The following is a 21,620-nucleotide window of genomic DNA, read 5'->3' as shown; positions in this document are numbered from 1 at the left end:
GTTATCATACGACCCTTTTAGTGAATGACTTTATCATTCAAGGTGATAGCAGTCGATAGCCTGTACATTAATATCAGCAAATGCCTTAAAGCTATCATGTTTCAAAACTACATGTGAGGGCCGGTCAGGTCAAGTCTGAAAACCTCAACGAGCTTCTGTCTCACTGCCCGTTTGGGTTCAGTCCCAGAGAGTTTGAGTCTGAGCGGCCTGTCAACAACCAACAGTGATGTTGTTTTCTTTTTGCAATAACCATTTCCTTTGCACCAGGGGAAATACAAGGGGAAGACAAAGTGTGACAGGCCAAAAGCAACTGTGCCCTTCTCTGGAGAGATGAGAGTGCCCAGCCACATCGTGAGCAGAATCACATCAAACAAGAAGCCGGCTGGTATACTGTGTGTGTGTGTTGAGATACAGCTCTGTGCCCTCCAATGAGATGCAGAGTAGAGCATATGTCTGTTTGTGTCAAGACGCTTGCCATGCTCCATGGCCTAAGTAAACACACAAACACACACACACACACAATTCAAGACTCAGAGGAATTCCTCAAACAAAGAAACACTCACACGCTGACAAACCTCATTAATATGTATAACATGTTGCTTATGAACACATGCACATGCAAACAGACTCGCGCTCTCTCGCTGACACAACACACACTTACTGTCAGTCACCCTAGCAACACACCGAATAGCAATTCCTCCACACAAACAGCTTATGCTGCAAAGACTCATGCATCTATTTGAATAAATACTTTAAATTACTTTACCACAAACAGCTAAAGGTCAGCTCACAGTCTCCCTTGCTCTCTCGTCTCTTGTATTCTAGCCAGAGGGGTTGCGAGAGTGTTTGAAGGAAATGAAAGCTCGGGATTACGATAATCCAAACATCCCACATATGCTTCAGTTCCCCCCTTCAATGTTTGATTATATTTAGAAAACCAATTAGGTTTAATCCACCGCAGCCCGAATAAGATAGTGGTGCGGGTCTAGAAAACACTCTGCGCGTAGATAGACGGATTTTCCCAAAGCTGTACCTAGTATCTTTATATTGTTATGTGCGATGCTGACTGATGTTGGGAGTCAGAGGAGTTTTTGCATGCAATATGTCTTCATAATCTTTGTAATGTAAATCAAACAGCTCCCTCAAACTCAACTAATAAACTTTCCAAATGAAAACTCTGTGAAGCCGTGTTCAACACGGACTTGTGCTGGCACTGACGTTGGGCCATGTGTCCCCCTTCTGTCATGCTGATATAACTGAGCAGAGCTAACTGTGGACCGTGGCACAAAACAGCAGGGTGCAGGGCAGAAATGTGCAATGCCCAGGCAACCATCCCAGTTCGCTGACTTTAAAGCTGTAGAGTGTTTAATTTTGTCAATATGACAATATTTTCTCCTATCTCAACTTTATTTGACATTTGTAGCCCTAAAACTAGCAAGAATTAGCATGTCCCTGAGGATTTTTTTAAAGGGATTTTGAAAAATAAGTGTTTGAGTGTATAGGAAAAAGTCTATAGTTACATAAAACTTAAATTTTTTACACTTAATATACAAAAACAATCCAGCACATGCTAATAGTTCTTAACATTTAAATGGTAACATTTAATAGAATTTCACTATGCTATTTATTGTTACATGCTACAAAAGTCATTGAAATCTCTTTAAATTGTGTAGAGATACTGAAAACTTACTCTCTCTCCAAAAGCAGAGGCACCACTCGGCTGTGGAAACTTTGCCATCGCGGTAAGAGTCACAGGAGTTGAAGAAGGGCCGTATGCACACTTCATACTTGTCCAGATTAATGGCGGCCAGCTCAGCTTGGTCCAGATACAGGTCACTGTTTGTGTCCAACTTAGAGAACATCCAGCCAATAGAGTCCTTACAGGTTGCAACAAGAGTCCGATCCACAACTGTACAAAACACACAGGTACATTTCAAAATGCTAGTTTACAACTACTACCCCCTGCTGCCATGTCTAGATCTATCATCAAACACTTACAATTCACATGTATGTAGCCGACATACAGTATATATTTCTTCATTTCATTTTATTATGCTGTAAGTTCTTTTGATTATATAATTCTATTATTGTGTTGTAATTATTTGAATTTATATAATAAATTCACTTTTATATGTTGTTTGAACATAATTGTGTGTAATTATGGGATTTTTTTGTGCAAACCGACGGCACTTTGAGCAGGCCCCACCCACAACCGTCCAAGAAGTACAGTTAGGGGGCGTGCACACCAAAGCTTTTAAGCCGGCGGCCGGCGTATACGCACAACCGGCGCAACGTCATAGAATGTCTCTGAACAGGTTCACGCCCACTTTTGGGGGAAAACAAACTAGACTTCCCATTGACTTCCATACAAAATAGCGGAACAAAGCAACGTTCGTACACAGCCGGCAGGCGCAAACAACCCAAGAAATCACTCAGACCAAACATGTTGCGCAATTATCTGTCCACCCTAACACATTTAATTTGGTCAATATAAAAACATGTCCCCCTCATTCTCACAGCGTCAAATTTGTGCAACAATGCTCCCCATTGGCCAGAGGTGTCTTACCCGGACATCTACTCGTACCTCATCGAGTCAACAGAGAAGCCAGTGAATTATTTTACTTAGTTACTTCGTGTTTATATATTATGTCTCTATATAGTACTGAGTGCACTTTTCTGTCTAGCCATACAACTAGCCTTAGTGAAATTTCCAGCAATCACTGGATAAAGTTGTTACACAAATTTGACGCTGGGAAAATGAAAGGGACATGTTCCCACATTGACCAACTTAAATGTGTCAATGTATCTTTCGCTCTCTATGGCAGGCAGGGAGGACAGATAATTACTTAACATGTTTAATCGGAGTGATTTCTTAAGTTATTTACTGTGTACAAACTTTGCTTTGTTCCGCTATTTTGTATGAAAGTCAATGAGAAGTCTAGTTTGTTTTCCCCCAAAAAGGGGCGGTGACGAAATTTACAGTCAAGTTCCCGGATGGTCCGTATGTTTTCAATTGTTTCCAATGGAAGCGCTGCATTTTTTAAATAAGCCAGCAGCTGGTGGGTTTTTTCCACGCTGAGTGCCGAGAATTGAAAAATATTCAACTTGAAAAGCAAATAAACCGCAAATAAATCCGCGCGGTGTTGTTGTAGAAATATCCATATTTAAAACCTTATTAACGTAAATAACTACCTTCCGATAGCGCCGCCATCTTAGTCGCGTCCGCATTTAGGATATTTCTACAACACCACCGCGTGGATTACCCTCAGAAGACCTTTGTTTATCATCCTGGAGCCATTTGGATTTATTTTGTGAAGGATGGACGCACTTTTTTTGGACTTGAAGGTCGTGGACCCCGTAACTTCACATTTAATCAACTAAAAGATCTAAAACATTTTCTAAAATATCCGAAAATGTGTTTGTCTGAAAAACGATGGACATATGCAACTCGGACAGCTTGGGGGTGAGTAAATAATGGGTTTAATATAATTTTTGGCCGAACTATCCCTTTAAAAGCTTTGGTGTGCACGCTACCTTAGGGGCCGATCACATCAAGCGCGTTTACGGCAGTCGCACTGTTGCAGTTGTCATTTTTTATGTTTTTCAATGGGCAGTGAGCTTTATGCGTGCTGTTTATGTTCGCCGAATGCCTTGTGTTTTTTTGCCGCCGGCTGCAGCATGCTTTTTTGAAGGAGGGCTCACTTGCGTCTTACCATTGTCCAATTGAATGAGAGGAGAGGAGGGCCTTCCATTGTAGTGACGGAAGTTTAAAGTTGTTTGAAACAACCGGACTGCGGTCACTCCCTGTCTCCTATGTTTGTGCACCTCTCATCCTCAAACAAGGTCAGAGCAAGCGCCCTCTTTTTAAAGTTTCTGCTAATATGACAGTTAACAGCAAAAGAGTGCTCACGCTTCAGTATTTGATTGACCGGACAGCTGCAACAATGGTTGCCTAGCAATATAAAAGCTGTGCCGCACTGCTCTTTTTCAAAGTGACCAAAAAAAGGCAGTGTGGTGCGCCTTGCATTTCCACGCATTTAAAACACGTTTGGTGTGATTGGCCCCTTAGGTAATTTTTTATTTTAAATCTTCTTTACATAATTCATTGCCGCACGTTCATTATAAACAATCAAGTAAGGTTATTGTCTTATTTAAAACAATGTATGTTTTCAGTATAGACCGTTTCAGCAGTAACAACATAAACAAGCGGCTGTCATGGTCCGCACGTAACTTCCGGTAAACTCCGCTAAGAATAAATAACAACAAGCAAACAAAACAACACATAGATTACCTAGGAAACCAAAACATTTGTTCAAGAGATCAGTTTAGCAACTAGTCAGATCATTAAAAAAACGAAACCGGAAGTAAGGTTCCGATCCAGACGTGTATCACGTGCGTCCGATGAAACCGTCTATAGATAACAGTTAACGGGGAGGGAAGCAGCAGCAGCTCATTTGCATTTAAAGAGACACACACACCAAAACAACACTTTTTCAGCAAACCCAAAAATGGGCCTTTTCAACATTGTATAATAAATGATCTATAGGGTATTTGGACCCCTAACTTTACAGGCACATTCTGGGGACACCTAAGACTATCACCATATAGCCAAAATTTGCCATATTAGGTGACCCTTTAATCTTATTTTTTGTGATTTTAATAAAGTTTTCAAAGTTTTTTAAATTTTTTACTTACTTTTTATTACTAATCTGATCTATATAATTTTCTTGTAATGTGTGTGATGAGTTTCATTGCATTTCATTGTATGATGTACTTGCATATGACTGTGTTTGAGAAAATACTATATTGTGCTACTTTCTGACCGAATGAGTTCCTGAGAAATTTAACCGAATTCCTCAAAAATGCAAAATTGCTTTAAAATGTTTTTCATGAGATACAGTAATAAAACCCATGGTCAGACACTGTATTTTTGCTTTTTTACACGGTTATGTTTAGTCTGTGTTTGTCAACATGCTGATCCTACAGACAAACACAAACAAGGGATAAATAGTCCATTTAAATTTTCCACAATAATTTGTGGATCATTGACATAAGGATATCAAATGGTCCGAAACTGACATTTTTTTAATCAAACAGGAGCAAATAATAGAAACCATGCCACAGGAGAGGCATAGGCAGTTCACAGCTAGTTTGAGAACTGATGAGGCGTATGGTGAATCTGGCCATATTTTTGCCATTAAACTTGCATTTAATAAGAAATAGGAGGAAATGGAGTACTTAAGCTACTGGCATTGCCCAATTCAGCAAAACTGCTTTTCGAGGGTATGGTGCTTGTGCTGTTTGGTGATGGGTTTAATGCTACATGAATGGAAACAATTCAAAATAAAATAGCTCTGAATCTATCAGTCCTATGGTAATTTTATGCAAAATGCAGTGCAACTTCTGTAAAACCATATTTAAAGGAATAGTTCATCCAGAAATGATATTATGCCATTATTTACTAACCCTCATGTTGTTACCAACCTGTAAAAAATGTCTTTGTTTTGATGAACACAAAGTAAGATATTTTGAGGAATGTTTGCAACCAAACCTATCAGAAGCCCCATTGACTTCCATAGTAAGAGAAAAATAATACTGTGAAAGTCTCTGATCAGTTTGTTTACAAACATTCCTCAAAATATCTTACTTTGTGTTCATCAGAACAAATACATTTTTACAGGTTTGAGTAAATGATGACAGAATTTTTATTTTTGGGTAAACTATCCCTTTAAGAAGTCTCAGAGAACATACACTCACCTAAAGGAATATTAGGAACACCTGTTCAATTTCTCATTAATGCAAGTATCTAATCAACCAATCACAAGGCAGTTGCTTCAATGCATTAGGGGTGTGGTCCTGGTCAAGACAATTTCCTTAACTCCAAACTGAACCGTGGCACGGTTGTTGGTGCCAGACGGACCAGTCTGAGTATTTCACAATCTGCTCAGTTACTGGGATTTTCACGCACAACCATTTCTAGGGTTTACACAGAATGGTGTGAAAAGGGAAAAACATCCAGTATACGGCAGTCCTGTGTGCGAAAATGCCTTGTTGATGCTAGAGGTCAGAGGAGAATGGGCGACTGATTCAAGCTGATAGAAGAGCAACTTTGACTGAAATAACCACTCGTTACAACCGAGGTATGCAGCAAAGCATTTGTGAAGCCACAACACACCCAACCTTGAGGCGGATGGGCAGAACAGCAGAAGACCCCACCGGGTACCACTCATCTCCACTACAAATAGGAAAAAGAGGCTACAATTTGCACGAGCTCACCAAAATTGGACAGTTGAAAACTGGAAAAAAGTTGCCTGGCCTGATGAGTTTTGATTTCTGTTGAGACATTCAGATGGTAGAATCAGAATTTGGCGTAAACAGAATGAAAACATGGATCCATCCTGCCTTTTTACCACTGTGGTGGTGTAATGGTGGGGGGATGTTTTCTTGGCACACTTTAGGCCCCTTAGTGCCAATTGGGCATCGTTTAAATGCCACGGCCTACCTGAGCATTGTTTCTGACCATGTGCATCCCTTTATGACCACCATGTCCCCATCCTCTGATGGCTACTTTCAGCAGGATAATGTACCATGTCACAAAGCTCGAATCATTTCAAATTGGTTTCTTGAACATGACAATGAGTTCACTGTACTAAAATGGTCACCAGATCTCGACCCAATAGAGCATCTTTGGGATGTGGTGGAACGGGAGCTTCGTGCCCTGGATGTGCATCCCACAAATCTCCATCAACTGCAAGATGCTATCCTATCAATATGCACCAACATTTCTGAAAGAATGCTTTCAGCACCTTGTCGAATGAATGCCACGTAGATTTAAGGCAGTTCTGAAGGTGAAAGGGGGTCAAACACAGTATTAGTATGGTGTTCCTAATAATCCTTTAGGTGAGTGTATAGTATATAGTGTGGTTAAAAAGTCAAAGATTTAAAATCTATTGTAGACTCAAACTATTTCAGAATCCAAAAAATTTTAAAGCAAAGAAAATGTTACTTTTTTGCTTTATGTCTTCACTACAATTTTATCTACATCTTTGGATAAAAAATAAGGTTTTGCACAAATGCTGTCAATTAAGCCAAAAATTATCAATTTTGAAATGTACATCAATTTAACTTTCAACTACATATATTATTTGTAATGGAAAAAGAATATATCAAAATATTCTGCACATCACAAATAATAGTGGTCTCAGACTTTTGAATCCCTTGTACTGCTGATCTGATTCTTTATGTGTATTTGAGGATGCTATGTGTAACTTAACACTATAACAACACTGTCTAAGCAGATATTAGTGTCTCACTTGATGCCGAGCTGGCTGCAGGATTCCCTGTGTTGTTCTGCTTGCCGTTGCCTTGGAGCAGCTGAAACCAATCCCGCAGGCGATCGCCTAGATCCGCCAGGTCCTGCCCTGTGCAACTCTCTACGGAAAGATGAGAAGAGAAAAAGTGAAACAAAGGAGGTAAGGGGGTGTTGCCAGATGTTGGTATAAAAATTCAAGCACAGTGTCCTAATATTGCCCTTCTGAACAAGCAAAATTCTTGGACTCACAGATATAAATCAAACACAATCAAAAGTCAGCACATCTTCAAAATGAGAAGAAAGACATAGAGCGAGAATCTGATGATAAATCAATAAAGCCTTTGTTACTGTAGGCAGAGCTGCAAACAGCTCAGGGGATGTGAAGAAAGGCAAATGCACTGCAGCAATCTCAAAGTAATTTACAAGCGGGTTTAAAGGTGCAGTGTGTAATTTTTATAAGGATCTCTTGACAGAAATGCAAAATAATATACAAAACTAAATGATCAGGGGTGTATGAAGACCTTTCGTAATGAACCGGTATGTGTTTATTGCCTTAGAACAGGGGTGTCAAACTCATTTTAGGCTGAGGGCCGGATGGTAAATAACGCCATGATGTGAGGGCCGGATATTTTTTTTAAACTTTAGAGTGCTGATAATTGTGTTAATATTAACTAAACAAACCAATTAATTTGTTTGTTCAGCAAGAAAACTAGAGAAACACACAGCTCTGTGAAAACTACATTTCATAAGGTCACACTTATACTGTACATATTATACACACAAATTTACATCTGTTCAAAATCCACTGGCCTTAGGTTGAAAAGCCTTAATTTAACTTCTTTTGCATTATTCCTTAATGCCAAAATTATTTATAAATCATTCACTTTTCTTTGGAATATATTTGTAATGAGAACAGTCATTTAGAAAATGAAAATGCTAGATGGGGCAGTGGCCCAAACCAAAAAGGGCACTAAGGGGGTTGGTACTATTATTATGGTTTTAATAAAATATTATGATGTGTTATATTACTAGCATGTGATTATAATGGGAAATATAATAACAAGAATTAAAGTGTGACAATCTGCTAAATATTCAATATGATTTACCTGCTGGCTTGATGGAGCTTTGAATCCGTGTTTGCAATGTTGAACTGCCTTTAGCAGCCTCTCTTTCCGTTCTCTGTCGTTGTTTTGTGAAGGCATTGGTGTTTTTTGTATTTTTTGTCTACAAAGTGTGCCAACAACAGCAAATTTAGTGTTTATATTAACTTAGATCTGATCGGGAACATTAAATCGATTAGACATGTATTGTAACGTTAATAAGAATGTGGCTATTTTGTTGTTGTTGTTTGCTTGCTAGCACTTGTTAGCACTTTTAAAACACAGACAGCAAATCATTACCGGAAGAAATACATAAACAAACTTCCAAATTACTAATTCTGTTGTTTAACAACTGATTTAATGTAATTAATCTACCTGTTAATGCAACGAACTTGGGAAACTGTCGTCTTTACTCTCCAGGCAGAGAGTGGACACAGAGATGCTGCGGAGCGGTCGGGAAAACACGAAGTGGATCACCGGAATAAGTGGATCTTTAGCGGAGCAGTAACAATAAAACAGCAAGATTTTTGGGCAGCGCGTTTAGTCTATGTTCCGCGTTTTGCCGCTTTCCGCAAGTCTCTCATATTATAAACGAACTAGACACCCGCCTGAAAGGGTTTTTAAAATATGTATTTCATATTTAATAAATCATCATGCGGGCCGGATTGGACACCTTTGTGGGCCGTATGCGGCCCGCGGGCCGTATGTTTGACACCCCTGCCTTAGAATGAGACCTTTTTATCTACATAAACAGAGGGTCCCCTTACATGGAAGCCGCCATTTTGTGCAGCCATGTTTCTACAGAAGCCCTTAACGGACAAACTTGACATGTTTGTCCGGTGGCGGCTACCGTAGCTTCTCTATGTGTTTCAAAAGCAAGACGTGAGCAGTGGACTGAGCCTTTGGTTGCAATTCACAACCTTACCACTAGATGCCACTAAAATTTACACACTGCACCTTTAAATAAGCTTATTATTGTGCTTTATACTATTTTTTTATATTTTTTATTCTTGGAGAACAGCTGAACAAGCTTCAAAAAGCAAGATTGCATTGTTTGTCAGTGTGTGGCATGTATACCATGTTTGCTGTCCGTGTCTGTAGTAGGTGCCGCGGTGGCGGTACAGGGGCAGAGACCGGCACATTTTACTTTCAGCTCCTTCCCTGTGAGACATGCCTGCTGCTCCAGTTTGCACTGATTCACAGGTGCACACACAGACACACAACACAAAGGATAACACTCTTATAACACTTGTCCAGTATCACATGCCCCAATTCAAAGGAATGAATTATAGCCAAGATACAAAGCAATTACTCATGATCCGTGACATCTAAACATGACATCTCCATTAAAGAAAAGCTGACGTCAACCTTCACTTCTTCCCTCACAAGGTTAAAAACAGATATAATTGAGATAATACATAATTCAACAGAATGGCCCTTTCATCTCTGTGCACTCTGAATCTTCATAGACAAGATTCCTGAAGATGTCCAGGGCCACAGTACAGGATTTAATGGAGAACATTACCATATTGCTCCAAGCAGATTGATCTACAGTATGAGTCATTTAGAAAATCATATACACACAAGATGGAAGCATGCAGTCATCTCTAACAATGCCTATAGTTTGAAATTAAGCCCTCAGGAACATATTTTGTTGTATGGGTGTGAATACTCTTAGTCGCGTAGTGTATTTTCACCTGATCTAACAAATTCAATTGTATAGAAATGAGCTGAACTGCAGAGAAATTGATCATGTCCGCTGGGGGAAAGAGCTAGGGTGAATAAGCCCTATGCAGTGTGCAGTACCTGTGAGGCGTAGTTGTGACCGTCAGAACCACAAACGGGGCCAGCAGAGGACACCGGGCAGGACCTACAGTTGCTTTCCTGCTGTTGCTTTATGACCTGCTGTTTTAACCTGACAAAAATTAAAAACAACAGCAACATCTATTATGTAAAACTCAAATGCAAATGTGCTTTCATTGGCCAGTTTTTTACTGAAGGTAATAGCACTGTTGTTCATATTGACTGGTACCGTACAATGAAAATTAACCCCTAAGGGTTGGCCTATGGAACATTTCAGTTACTATAAAAACAAACTCCTAGGGATTAAATCTCCGTACCTTACAACTAGACAACACATGACTGTATTAACATGTTTAAAGGAACAGTATGAAGGAAATTTATATCAATTAATCTTTATATCAAAGACCCTGATGTGTCACTAGACATTAAGAAATCATTTTCATTTCAAATACTTATATCACTGACAACAGTGGTCCACCCGGGATATTGTCATTTAAAAAGTGGAGTTGCAGCCCTTAACTGATGTTTATGTTGTCATGTTGTGTATTGGCCCCCAGTTGTGTGATTGCAGTACCAGTTTTAGCCACAAGTTTTTTGATTGCAGTACCAGTTTTGGCCACAATCCTACACACTGTTCCTTTAAATATGATACTGTTTGTGTCCAATTCATTTTGCTTTATTTCCCACATTAGGTGATGTTATACATCTAACAGTGAAGGGGATTTTTAAAGGTACCAAAGAATACAAACTGTATTTATCTACTGCAGACATAGATGAATAATAAAAGCTCTGTACATGATAATGACAGATCGTGAGCCTCAAACGCGTTTGTTTCCTTATTTTTATGTAAACCTCGTGAACGCAAAACACTGCTGAAAAACAGGCTAATCTAGACAAAACACCGACTGTGACATCACAGTCAAGATGTACGCCCCAACATTAAATTACACATTCAATTAATTACAAAGTTGTTAAAATGGAAAAAATAGTTGTGACTGAGTTAGCGCTACATGCAAATTAATGCTATATGCTAGCGTTTAGCCTGAAGTTCTTGACTTATGTTTTGCAGGTCCTTACTGCAAAAAACAAAACACAAACTTACCACTCAGAAACGTCCAGTAACAATCCCCAAACAATTAGTTGTTCCTCAAAATCTGCATTTTCATCTGATACAGGCTCAAACATATAAGGTCTGTTTACTAATGTGAGCTACTGAGCCTCAAAGCAGAGCTCTACATTATTATTCATGACCCTTCCTAATAGGGCAAAAATAGACCATTTCATTCAAAAGACAAATCCTAGGGTTGTAAATGGACATGTTAAATTTCTGGATAATTTTTGCACTTAATAAATTATATACCTTCTATGTAAATATCAACGAACAATTTTATATATTATTTCAATGCATTCTTTGGCACCTTTAATCATGGTTATATTTTGTTTATGGGAAGTAATTTTATTTACATTGCACTGAAAAAAATGATTCATTGAATTTAATCAATTTTTTAAGGTAAGTGGTTGCAATCAATTTATTTAAGCTACATTTAAACAAAAAAGATTAGTAAAGTAAAATAAAATATAAAACTTTTGTTTAAATGTAGCTTAAATTTATTGCAACCACTTACCTTAAAAAAATTGATTAAATTCAATGAATCATTTTTTTCAGTGTGTTTGCAATTTTTATGTTAACAGGACGTTTAATACTAAATTAATTTAAATATATTTAGGTTAGTTTTCAAATTACATCCAGAAAATACAGAAAATGCCTATATAGTATCAAAACTAAAAAAAATGTAAACTGGTGTCAAGGTTTTAGTGTAAACCTAAATAAAATTAAATCCTAATTTCTAATTGTCTTTTAACTTCATTCTGCTCAAAAACTTTGAAGATGTGTTTAGTTCCAAGAGAAGTCACACTAAACACAGACGATGCCTAAAGACATCTAATCCTGAAAATTATTTTTTTGTACATATTTCCTCTATTTTCTGTTTGTATCTTAATAAAATAGATTAAAAAATAAATATGGATGGACATTAAAACTTCTAAAACAAGAAGTCTGGTGGTGTCACAGTACTGTATATGTAATAAGTTCTTAAAGGCCAAGTTAAATATCATGTTAATATTCAGATTTAAATTTAGTAAGTAAACAGTGCTGTCATTGAGCAGGTGCATGGTTTAATTCATATTTATTACACTGACAGACACACACATTCAGAAATATTAATGAAACATTAATGTTCATTTGACAAGCAATGTCATAAAGAATATTTGACATTTACATGAATTTGGCAAACGCTTTTATCCAAAAAGATAACAAGGTATACATTATTTTTTAATGAGTATGTGTGTTCCTTAAACCCATGACCTTTTGCGCTGCTAACACAATGCTCTACCACTGAGCTAAACAGGAGCACTACGATGCCAATATTATTTATAAATTGATTTCAAACACATATTATTTGATGAATCAAACTATATACTGTTTCTCATAACCCCAACACACATAGTAAATGCATGTTTGTCAGTTGGATAGTTCACACAATAATTGAGTTATTATTTACTCATACTCATGTTGTGGGGGACAGAGAGAGATAGAGAGAGATAGTCCTTTCTTCTAAGTAAAAGGCTCTCACCTGTGCTCCAGCTTCTTGCGGTTGACGCACACAGCACGCTGGTAGCCCTGGGCAACGCACACCTTGTGTCGACTGCACTTCACCTTCTGGCAAGGATCTTTAGTGGTATCAACATCTGCAGAGATTAACCTTATTTGTTAGTTACATATAGTCACTGTACATTTTATAGTAAGCTGTAGTGATTCAACTATCTACTGTGTATTAGTAACTGAGGCTGAGGCCAAGCCCTAAACTACTCTGTGTCTTGGCATTAAATTAAATATTATGTTTGTACAACAAGTATTTAGAGTTTATACAACAAGAATAAATGTTTTGTTTACTAAAAGCTTACAGATTTGGAGTTTAAAAATGTAAAAAATACCATACCCTTCCCTACAGTAGATGAACAGTTAACCCTTTTTATTAATTTTATTTTTGAGTAAATCATAGCCAGTTTCTAACATGCAAGAAGTATACACCTTAAAGGATTAGTCCATTTTCTTAAAAAAAATCCAGATAATTTACTCACCATCATGTCATCCAAAATGTTGATGTCTTTCTTTGTTCAGTCGAGAAGAAATTATGTTGTTGTTTTTTTTTTTTGAGGAAAACATTCCAGGATTTTTCTCATTTTAACAGTTTTAATGCAGTTTAAAATTGCAGTTTCAAAGGACTCTAAACAATCTCAAACAAGGCATAAGGGTCTTATCTAGGGAAACGATTGTCATTTTTTGGCATGAAAAATTAAAAATATGTACTTTTAAACCACAACTTCTCGTCTTCCTCTGGGTGTGTGATGAGCCAGCGCGACCTCAGGTAATACGTCATCACGTCAAGAGGTCATGGATGATGTATGCGAAACTACGCCCCAGTGTTTACAATTGTGGAGAAAAAGGACCGCTTTTATGTGGAATGATACTAATTAATGTCTTTGTGTCAGTATTGTTTAAAATGGTCCGCAAATGTGCGTTTCATATATGTAACACGTGACCTTTCCACGTCATTACGCAATTACGTAAGGGTTGCGCTGGCTCGTCACAAAGCCGGAGGAAGAAGAGAAGTTGTGTTTGAAAGTGCATATTTTTTATTTTTCTTGCCAAAAATGACAATTGTTTCACTATTATGCCTCATTTGAGATTGTTTAGAGTCCTTTGTAACTGCAATTTTAAACTGCAATTCCAAAATGTTGATGTCTTTCTTTGTTCAGTGGAGAAGAAATTGTTTTTTTTTTGTTTTTTTTGAGGAAAACATTCCAGGATTTTTCTCATTTTAACAGTTTTAATGCAGTTTAAAATTGCGGTTTCAAAGAACTCTAAACAATCTCAAACGAGTCTTATCTAGCAAAACGATTGTCATTTTTTGGCATTAAAAATATGTACTTTTAAACCACAACTTCTCGTCTTCCTCTGGGTGTGTGATGAGCCAGCGCGACCTCAGGTAATACGTCATCACGTCAAGAGGTCATGAATGATGTATCGAAACTACGCCCCAGTGTTTACAATTGTGGAGAAAAAGGAACGTTCCGACGTTGTTGTATGTCGAATGATACTAATTAATGTCTTTTTGTCAGTTTATTGTTTAAAATGGTCCGCAAATGTGCGTTTCAAATGTGTAACACGTGACCTTTCCACGGCATTACGCAATTACGTAAGGGCCGCGCTGGCTCGTCAGGAGGAAGAAGAGAAGTTGGAGTTTAAAAGTGCATATTTTTTATTTTTCTTGCCAAAAATGACAACGTTTCGCTAGATAAGACCCTAATGCCTCGTTTGGGATCGTTTAGAGTCCTTTGAAACTCCGTTGAAACTGCAATTTTAAACTGCATTAAAACTGTTAAGTGTTGGCGTCCATTAAAGTCCATTAAAATGAGAAAAATCCTGGAATGTTTTCCTCAAAAAACATAATTTCTTCTCGACTGAACAAAGAAAGACATCAACATTTTGGATGACATGGTGGTGAGTAAATTATCTGAATTTTAAGAAAATTGACTAATCCTTTAAGCAAAGGATGCATCCGATGACAAGCATCCTTTGATCTTGAGAAAAAAAAGTCAAAATTGTGTAACAATTTAACAGCAACCGACCATTAGCAGGACACAAACAGACATAACATGGTTTTAAAGATTCTCCAGTTCTCCATCAACACCTTATACCCAAATTCAAATATTCACACATCTTATTATTATAACAACTATATCAGTAACATTATAACCCTCAATGAATGAGAATCATTATTTTAAGATTAACAGATTATCTTGATCTTAACATGGCACAGGACTGATCTGTACGTCTCACTACAGTCTCAAGCAAATTAACGTGAACAGAAGAATGATGATGATGTTGCTATAGCAACAGTCCAACTCTAGAGTGAAGACTGATTAGAAGCTCATGTAAGTATTCTGAAAAAAGACAACACTTTCTGTCCACATTCACCACACTCCTCTCTGTCTCTTTTCTGTTTCTAAAGTGTTTTATGAGCATTTGCCCTTTGAGTTTGAGCACTATAAAACACTTTATGTAGATTCCTATGTTTGAGCGATGCCAAATTCGGCTTAGAGATCCGAGGACTCTCAGCTAGTCACTGCTGCGCCACCTCCCTTATCCTTTATTTACACACATGGCACCATTTAATGTGATCATTACAGGCGCAGAGTGGAATCAAGGAGCCACTGACTCGATATCAAAGCCCAGCCAAAGCCTGAGCTAATGCAACCAATATTTATATCAGCAGTCAGGACCAGCATTATGAAAATGTACACATATGCTGTTTACACAAGAAATCCTGCGGATAAACTGAAGCATTGTTTACTTTCTCATGATCTCTTCATTAACTTACAAATTAACTCTATAAAATACTGATAAACTCTTTATACAACCACGCACATTGGGATAAAAAAGAGTGCTTGTGAATAATTTGTACATGCTGCTTGACAACACTCTAAATTCTGCTGGGTTATTTTTAACTCAATGCTGGGTAAATATTGGACAGAACACATGTTAGGCTAATCAATAAACCTATGCTGGGTTGTTTCAACTCATGGTTGGGTTAACAACAACCCAGCATATGTTTATTTTTTAAACCAACATGTACTCTGTCCAATATTTATCCGGCATTGGGTTTAAAAATAACCAAGCAGAATTTAAGTGAACAATACCAACAATATGTCAAATCTGTGAATGTGGTGATGATCTTCACATTTATTCTCCAGCTAAAGTGGTATATGAAGTGCTCAGATGGAAAAGCCGCTAAACGCCAAAAAATGAGGTAATGATATTGGTCGAATGCTCTCAGCGTGTACAATTCTGTATTATCCCAGCCACATACCATTCCGAAATACCGTTTTACTGGCAGAAACCATAAATGCCATTGCAATTTGTCAGCAAAATCCTCTAAGTGCACAAAAGAAAAATGGATGAACAAAGGTGGCCTTTTTCTCATTCATTTTATGTTGGTGCAATTGATACATCACGTGAATTTGTTCTGATACTATGTGACAGCCATTGCACTGATAACATGTAAAATGGAAATTCGTTCCTCATTAAAAAGGTAAGAACCAGATCGTCTAAGAATCCGCTGTAAATGAGGCTCTTTGGGAATTTCGGTTAGCATGTCTGCTGGAGGAAAATTAGGAAAAGGAAGAGCAGATGCTCTGTTCCTGTTATAAAAGCTATAAATAAAATCATAAATAATTGATGATCAATCAGCCACCAAAACAAAGTAGAACTAATATTCATATATGTTATATGTTTATCTAATCTTATTACCATCAACATTATTATATTATAAAACATGCTGGCTAGAACAATGCCTGACAATAAGGTTGTGTTTGTTAACATTAGTTGCATTATTGTATAAATTCTTAAAGACATAGTGTCCCCCAAAATGATTTACAAACCCTTTCGTCCATGGAAACTATTCCTTTAAAGTGTCATATTTCCTCTGGTATGTATGCATGCTCTCTCTCTAACACTTTTGTCAAATGTTTTGTCGACAGTTCACTAATTGCATGAGAAAATAACTTCATTGAATAAGTTTCAAACAAAAGATTTGAGGTGGGAGTAGTGACAGGATCTCAATAAACTTTAGTTTAAACTCTGAAACGGTTCATGGACCTCCGCTCTGAACATACAGTATGAAGATTAAGTGAATATGTGCATTAAAGGAACAAAGCTAATGTCATTCAGTGCTAAATCAAGGCTTCAGTGCTCTTACTGGGCCTTCAGTAGAACCAGCAATTATCCATTAATTACATCCTGAAATATTTGCTAATGGACTCCCCTATTCTGAGGACTTCGTTTTTACTGAAAATGAAGACACAATGTTCAAATGTGCCCGGGCCTTCACTCTACTCGAGCACACTATGATGAGGGATGACCTCATCTCTTGTGTAAGCAATTAGTGTTTGGCAGTCAAGGAGAAAAGAAGGACTCTCAGCTGTGACAAACCAACACAAATGCTAAAAAAGACTGACCAAATCCTCCTATTATAGCCTAACTACAGTGCTTTGTAATGAAACATTCTTGGATCAAGACCCTAACATATATAGCCTACTGTCAGAAGAAATGGTAAAAATATCGTCTCTAGCTGTCACTGGGGCAGTATACTTAAAAAAGGTCCTATGTACCATTTAAGCACAGATATGTATACATCTGTACCAATATGTACTGTAAAGAGCCGTTTACATTATAACGATAACTATAAAAAATATAGTTTTGACTAACAATAAAGATACAATGAACGATATCGTTGGGATCACTTTCTGAGCGTTTTTTTCACACCTGATGAACCATAAACCCTTGACAGCCAATCAAATCTATTTGAACTTCAAGTGCACGTGCACTTGCAACGACAGTGGAGAAGCTCATTGCTGAGTTCCATAACATAAAATTATGCAGTTGCTGTGAAATTCACTACGTAATGTATTTTTCCTCCCACACTGACTACGCTAGAAGGTAAGATATTATTACAGAAACTACTAGATTCACTGTTTAGAGTTACTACGTAATGCATTGAAGACATCTGCTGGTTACCCGCTGTGTAAATGCAACAAGAACAGCATATTAACATATTCAGTGACAATTGCAAAAGTTTTCATTAAAAGAAATACCCAATATTAGTTAATGCCATTAAAGGCAAGTGATTTGCGTGAGTGCCGTGCACGTGTGCGAATTAGCATAACGTTATCGTTATGATGTGGACGCTCGTATATTTATTGTTATAGTTATCGTTATGATGTGAACAGCCCTTAACTCTAAGGTATTAATATGCACTCTTTGATACTAGTGGCGGCTCATGACTGCTCATCCAAGGGCGCTAATTCAAAATAAGTGTTCGGAGTGTCATGTGTGTGGCTTGCGTTTTCAAAATACGTGTTTGTTGCGTCATGTGAACCATGTGCATCACGTGTTTTGTTAAAATAAGTGCCTGCCACACACGCGTCAAAACCGTTTATGATAAAAGAGACGCTCACGTTCACAAAATACACGCAAGACACTCCCTTAACAGTAAACTTTGATTACGCATGAGATTATATGAGTATCTGGCAACGCGAGTGTCTCTTTTATCATAAACCCCTTTAGATGCATCTGCAGCAGGCACTTATTTTGACAAGACACGTGATGCACACAGGATCTTCCTAAGTGCAGAACACTTATTTTTAAAAAAGGAACCACACACATGACGGGCTACATACATGTTGTGACGAACTTCGCATCGAGCGCCCTCGAAAAAAGAAGTCACCGGCCGCCACTGTTTGCTACCAATATGTACTGAGGTACTAATGTGAACTTTTTAGGTGCAAAGGTGTATTTCTGAAAGTAAACCACCCCATATTGACAATTTTTGGACTACATATAGTGGAGGATTTTCTCGAATTTTAGAAAAGAACCGCCTTTTCCACTTTTTAAAAAATGCAATTGCGCAACACTCCTGATTGACAACTAAGAGGACCAAAGAAAATCTTCCGCAATACCTTTAAACTTTTATATCCTAGTTATTTGTCTGAAATTTTTGGTTTTTGAAAGCATTACACACTCCAAAAAAATACTGGGTTGATTTTACCCATGGTTGTGTAAAATATAGACAAACCTAACTGTTGGGTTCAAATTAACCTATTCTAATTAGTTTAAACCCAAAATTCTGGGATGGCTGGATCAAATATATGTCCTAGGGTAGTTTTTAACTAACAGTTATGTTTGTACACATTTAACCCAACCATAGGTTGAAACAATCCAGCATTTTTGACTGTACATTTGTAAGGCATTGTTATAAGTCGTAATATTTGCATACAATATATAATTTTGATTGGACCTTTCTTTCTTGCATATATTTAATCTTTAATAATCACCTTTACACAGTTACTATGTTCATTCATTCAGCTAAAATAAAATAAGACATGGAAAAAAATGACAATGTGCTTTGATGTGCCATTTCATTTATGCACAGCCAAAGCCTGATACCTAAACCTGCATGGTAAATTTTAACATTGTTGCTTATCTGGTAACATTTGGATTTGGGTACTTAAATAGATGGTCTACAATATAGAAAATATACTATTAGTAATAATATTAAAGATGACTTACTTTCATTTGAGCCTTGATTTTCATCCCATGATCTGATGTAATCGTCCTGACAGAGAAAAAACAGTTGTCAGTCAATGTGCTATTGAATCGTGCACAAGCTAAGCCTGTAGTCAAAAGACTCAATCTTTTATCAATACAATCCAAAATTTACACATATAATCACATATTTTAATGGTGATAAGCACTAAGATTGAATGGAACAGAGAGAGGAACGAGATAAATAAGGATGTACGAAATGTAAAGTGAAATGACTAAACGCAGACTGTAGTAAAAAAGCAGGTTATAGAACTTTGATGGAGAATACTACAGTACATGACATTTCAAAAGAGACATCAAACACAAGCAAAGTCATGAGGCAAGCACTACTAACCTCCACTTCCTGGTGAAATGTGAGGAAGATGAATAAAAGAGAAAAGAGGAGCAGACAGTTAGAGGAGAGAGATGCATCTCCGAGGAGTAACTTTCAAGAAAACAAAGACAGACTCCAACTGCTTTAAACATCTATTTGCCTCCTGGGCAGAGCTTTGAATACATCTGTAATAATCTCCCATGTGTTCTAATAAAACAGGCAGTTGCTTTGAAATAATTATACACTTGGTGCTCATAGCACTTGAAATATTGCAGTATAGCGATAAATAATAGCAGTGAACTTTATTTATCAGTGGTAATTTATCTTGTAGTGGTCTCTTTGAGTTTGCTGTTAGTGTAAATAGGAGGTGAAATTACAAATTGATTGATTTTGGCTTTGTCAACTACAAAAGGGCAATAAATTATTATTTCTGCAATCACAAGTCAAGTGGCTGTTGAAGTGATGCATACAAAGGCTATATGATTAGTTGGTTTAATAATAACATATACTTTTATGCAATCTCACGGCAAGTCGTTATAGCCACAAAACATTCAAATTAAGTTATTTGTGTTCATGGACACGAATGTCTTTTACAGTTTTTCGTGTTCGTGGCACGACTTTCTTTTTCGTGTCATTTTATGTTTTGTTTTCCTTATTGTTTTTTCTATTTTTAAATCATTGTCGCTTGGAGTTAAATTTGGAGTTTGGTTTAGGATGTAATTTTATGTATTGGTTTCTACATGTTTTTCTCAGCCTGATCTCACAAAATACATAAAATAGTCACACATTATTTTGCTCAGTTTTGCGTGGCATTGTCACGTATTTCCACCATTTTACGTGCCACTGCCACGACTTTCTTTTCCGTGAGAGTTTCACGTATTGGTTACTCAACTGTTTTTATTATTTTCTGAAAATTGTCGCTTCGGTTTGGGGCCAGAACCACTGATCCATACAAATGACTGGACCGCGCATAGAGCGCTTGACGTTAACAGCGTGAGGTGAAGCCAGCGCAGAGTTCGAGCGGCCATCTTGGTATACCCAACCGGGAGAGGGCGTCACTGACTTCCATTCAAAATCATGATCTAAATTTACCCCCTTTACAGCGTATCAGTCACACAAGATAAATTTTTTGGATATGTGTACGTAAATTATTTGTTAATTCTGGTGTTATTTGCCATGTTTATGTTTTAATCGGGCAGGATAATGGATTTATAAAAAAACGGTTACGGAGAGTGTGTCTGCTGCATTCTGTTACTGACACGGGTATAAATAAAGTTTTTTTTGACATTCAGCTGCACAGTCAGCGTTATTTCTCTAAATAAGTTTAGGTAACTTGTAAGTTTTCATAACATAATTACAAAACCAGCAAATTACTGCATGCACATACGGTACAAAGCATGATTATTTATTTAGATTTCAGAATGAGCACGTTTGTCATTAATAATATGCTGCCGTCTGTCTGCTGATCTGATACTGTAATAAAAATGAATGTATAATAACTGATTAAAAACTAAAATGTACAACTTTCAGTAAATAACTATACATGCTTAGGACGTTTGCGTTGAAATAATGTACATGTTAACTTCAGATATAAAAACGAAGACTAGTAAAGTGATGTTTTATCATTAAAATCTGATAACGTCCATTGATTTAATAGAACGTTTGGGTATACCAACATGGCGGCGCGGTGGCTTCACAAGTGTGACGTCATGCGCAATCCAGTCATTTATATAGATCAGTGGTTAGAACATAAAATGACATCCTTACCCAAACCCAACTCTAACCATAACGTCAGGCGACAATGGTTTAAAAGCATACGAAAAAATAATATAAACCAATACTTTAAATGACATCCTAACACAAACA

The 21,620-nt window shown here is 37.2% G+C and overlaps 1 protein-coding gene across 1 annotated transcript in view; it reads right to left on the bottom strand.

Moving 5' to 3' along the window:
• Positions 1–21,620, bottom strand: part of spock2 (SPARC (osteonectin), cwcv and kazal like domains proteoglycan 2) — a 42,199-nt gene that overhangs the window by 6,737 nt on the left and 13,842 nt on the right. The window contains exons 2-7 of the mRNA XM_055170214.2: positions 19,406–19,451; positions 12,849–12,963; positions 10,219–10,327; positions 9,490–9,604; positions 7,314–7,433; positions 1,691–1,909 (exon numbers count right to left, since the gene is read on the bottom strand). Of these exons, the coding sequence (XP_055026189.1) occupies positions 1,691–1,909; positions 7,314–7,433; positions 9,490–9,604; positions 10,219–10,327; positions 12,849–12,963; positions 19,406–19,451 (724 nt within the window). The remainder of the gene's footprint in view (positions 1–1,690; positions 1,910–7,313; positions 7,434–9,489; positions 9,605–10,218; positions 10,328–12,848; positions 12,964–19,405; positions 19,452–21,620) is intronic.

The sequence above is a fragment of the Misgurnus anguillicaudatus genome, chromosome 11, assembly GCF_027580225.2.
Source record: "Misgurnus anguillicaudatus chromosome 11, ASM2758022v2, whole genome shotgun sequence".
Lineage (NCBI taxonomy): Eukaryota > Metazoa > Chordata > Actinopteri > Cypriniformes > Cobitidae > Misgurnus > Misgurnus anguillicaudatus.
The sequence above is the reverse complement of the archived record's forward strand: the minus strand, read 5'-3'. Positions and strand labels throughout refer to the sequence as shown.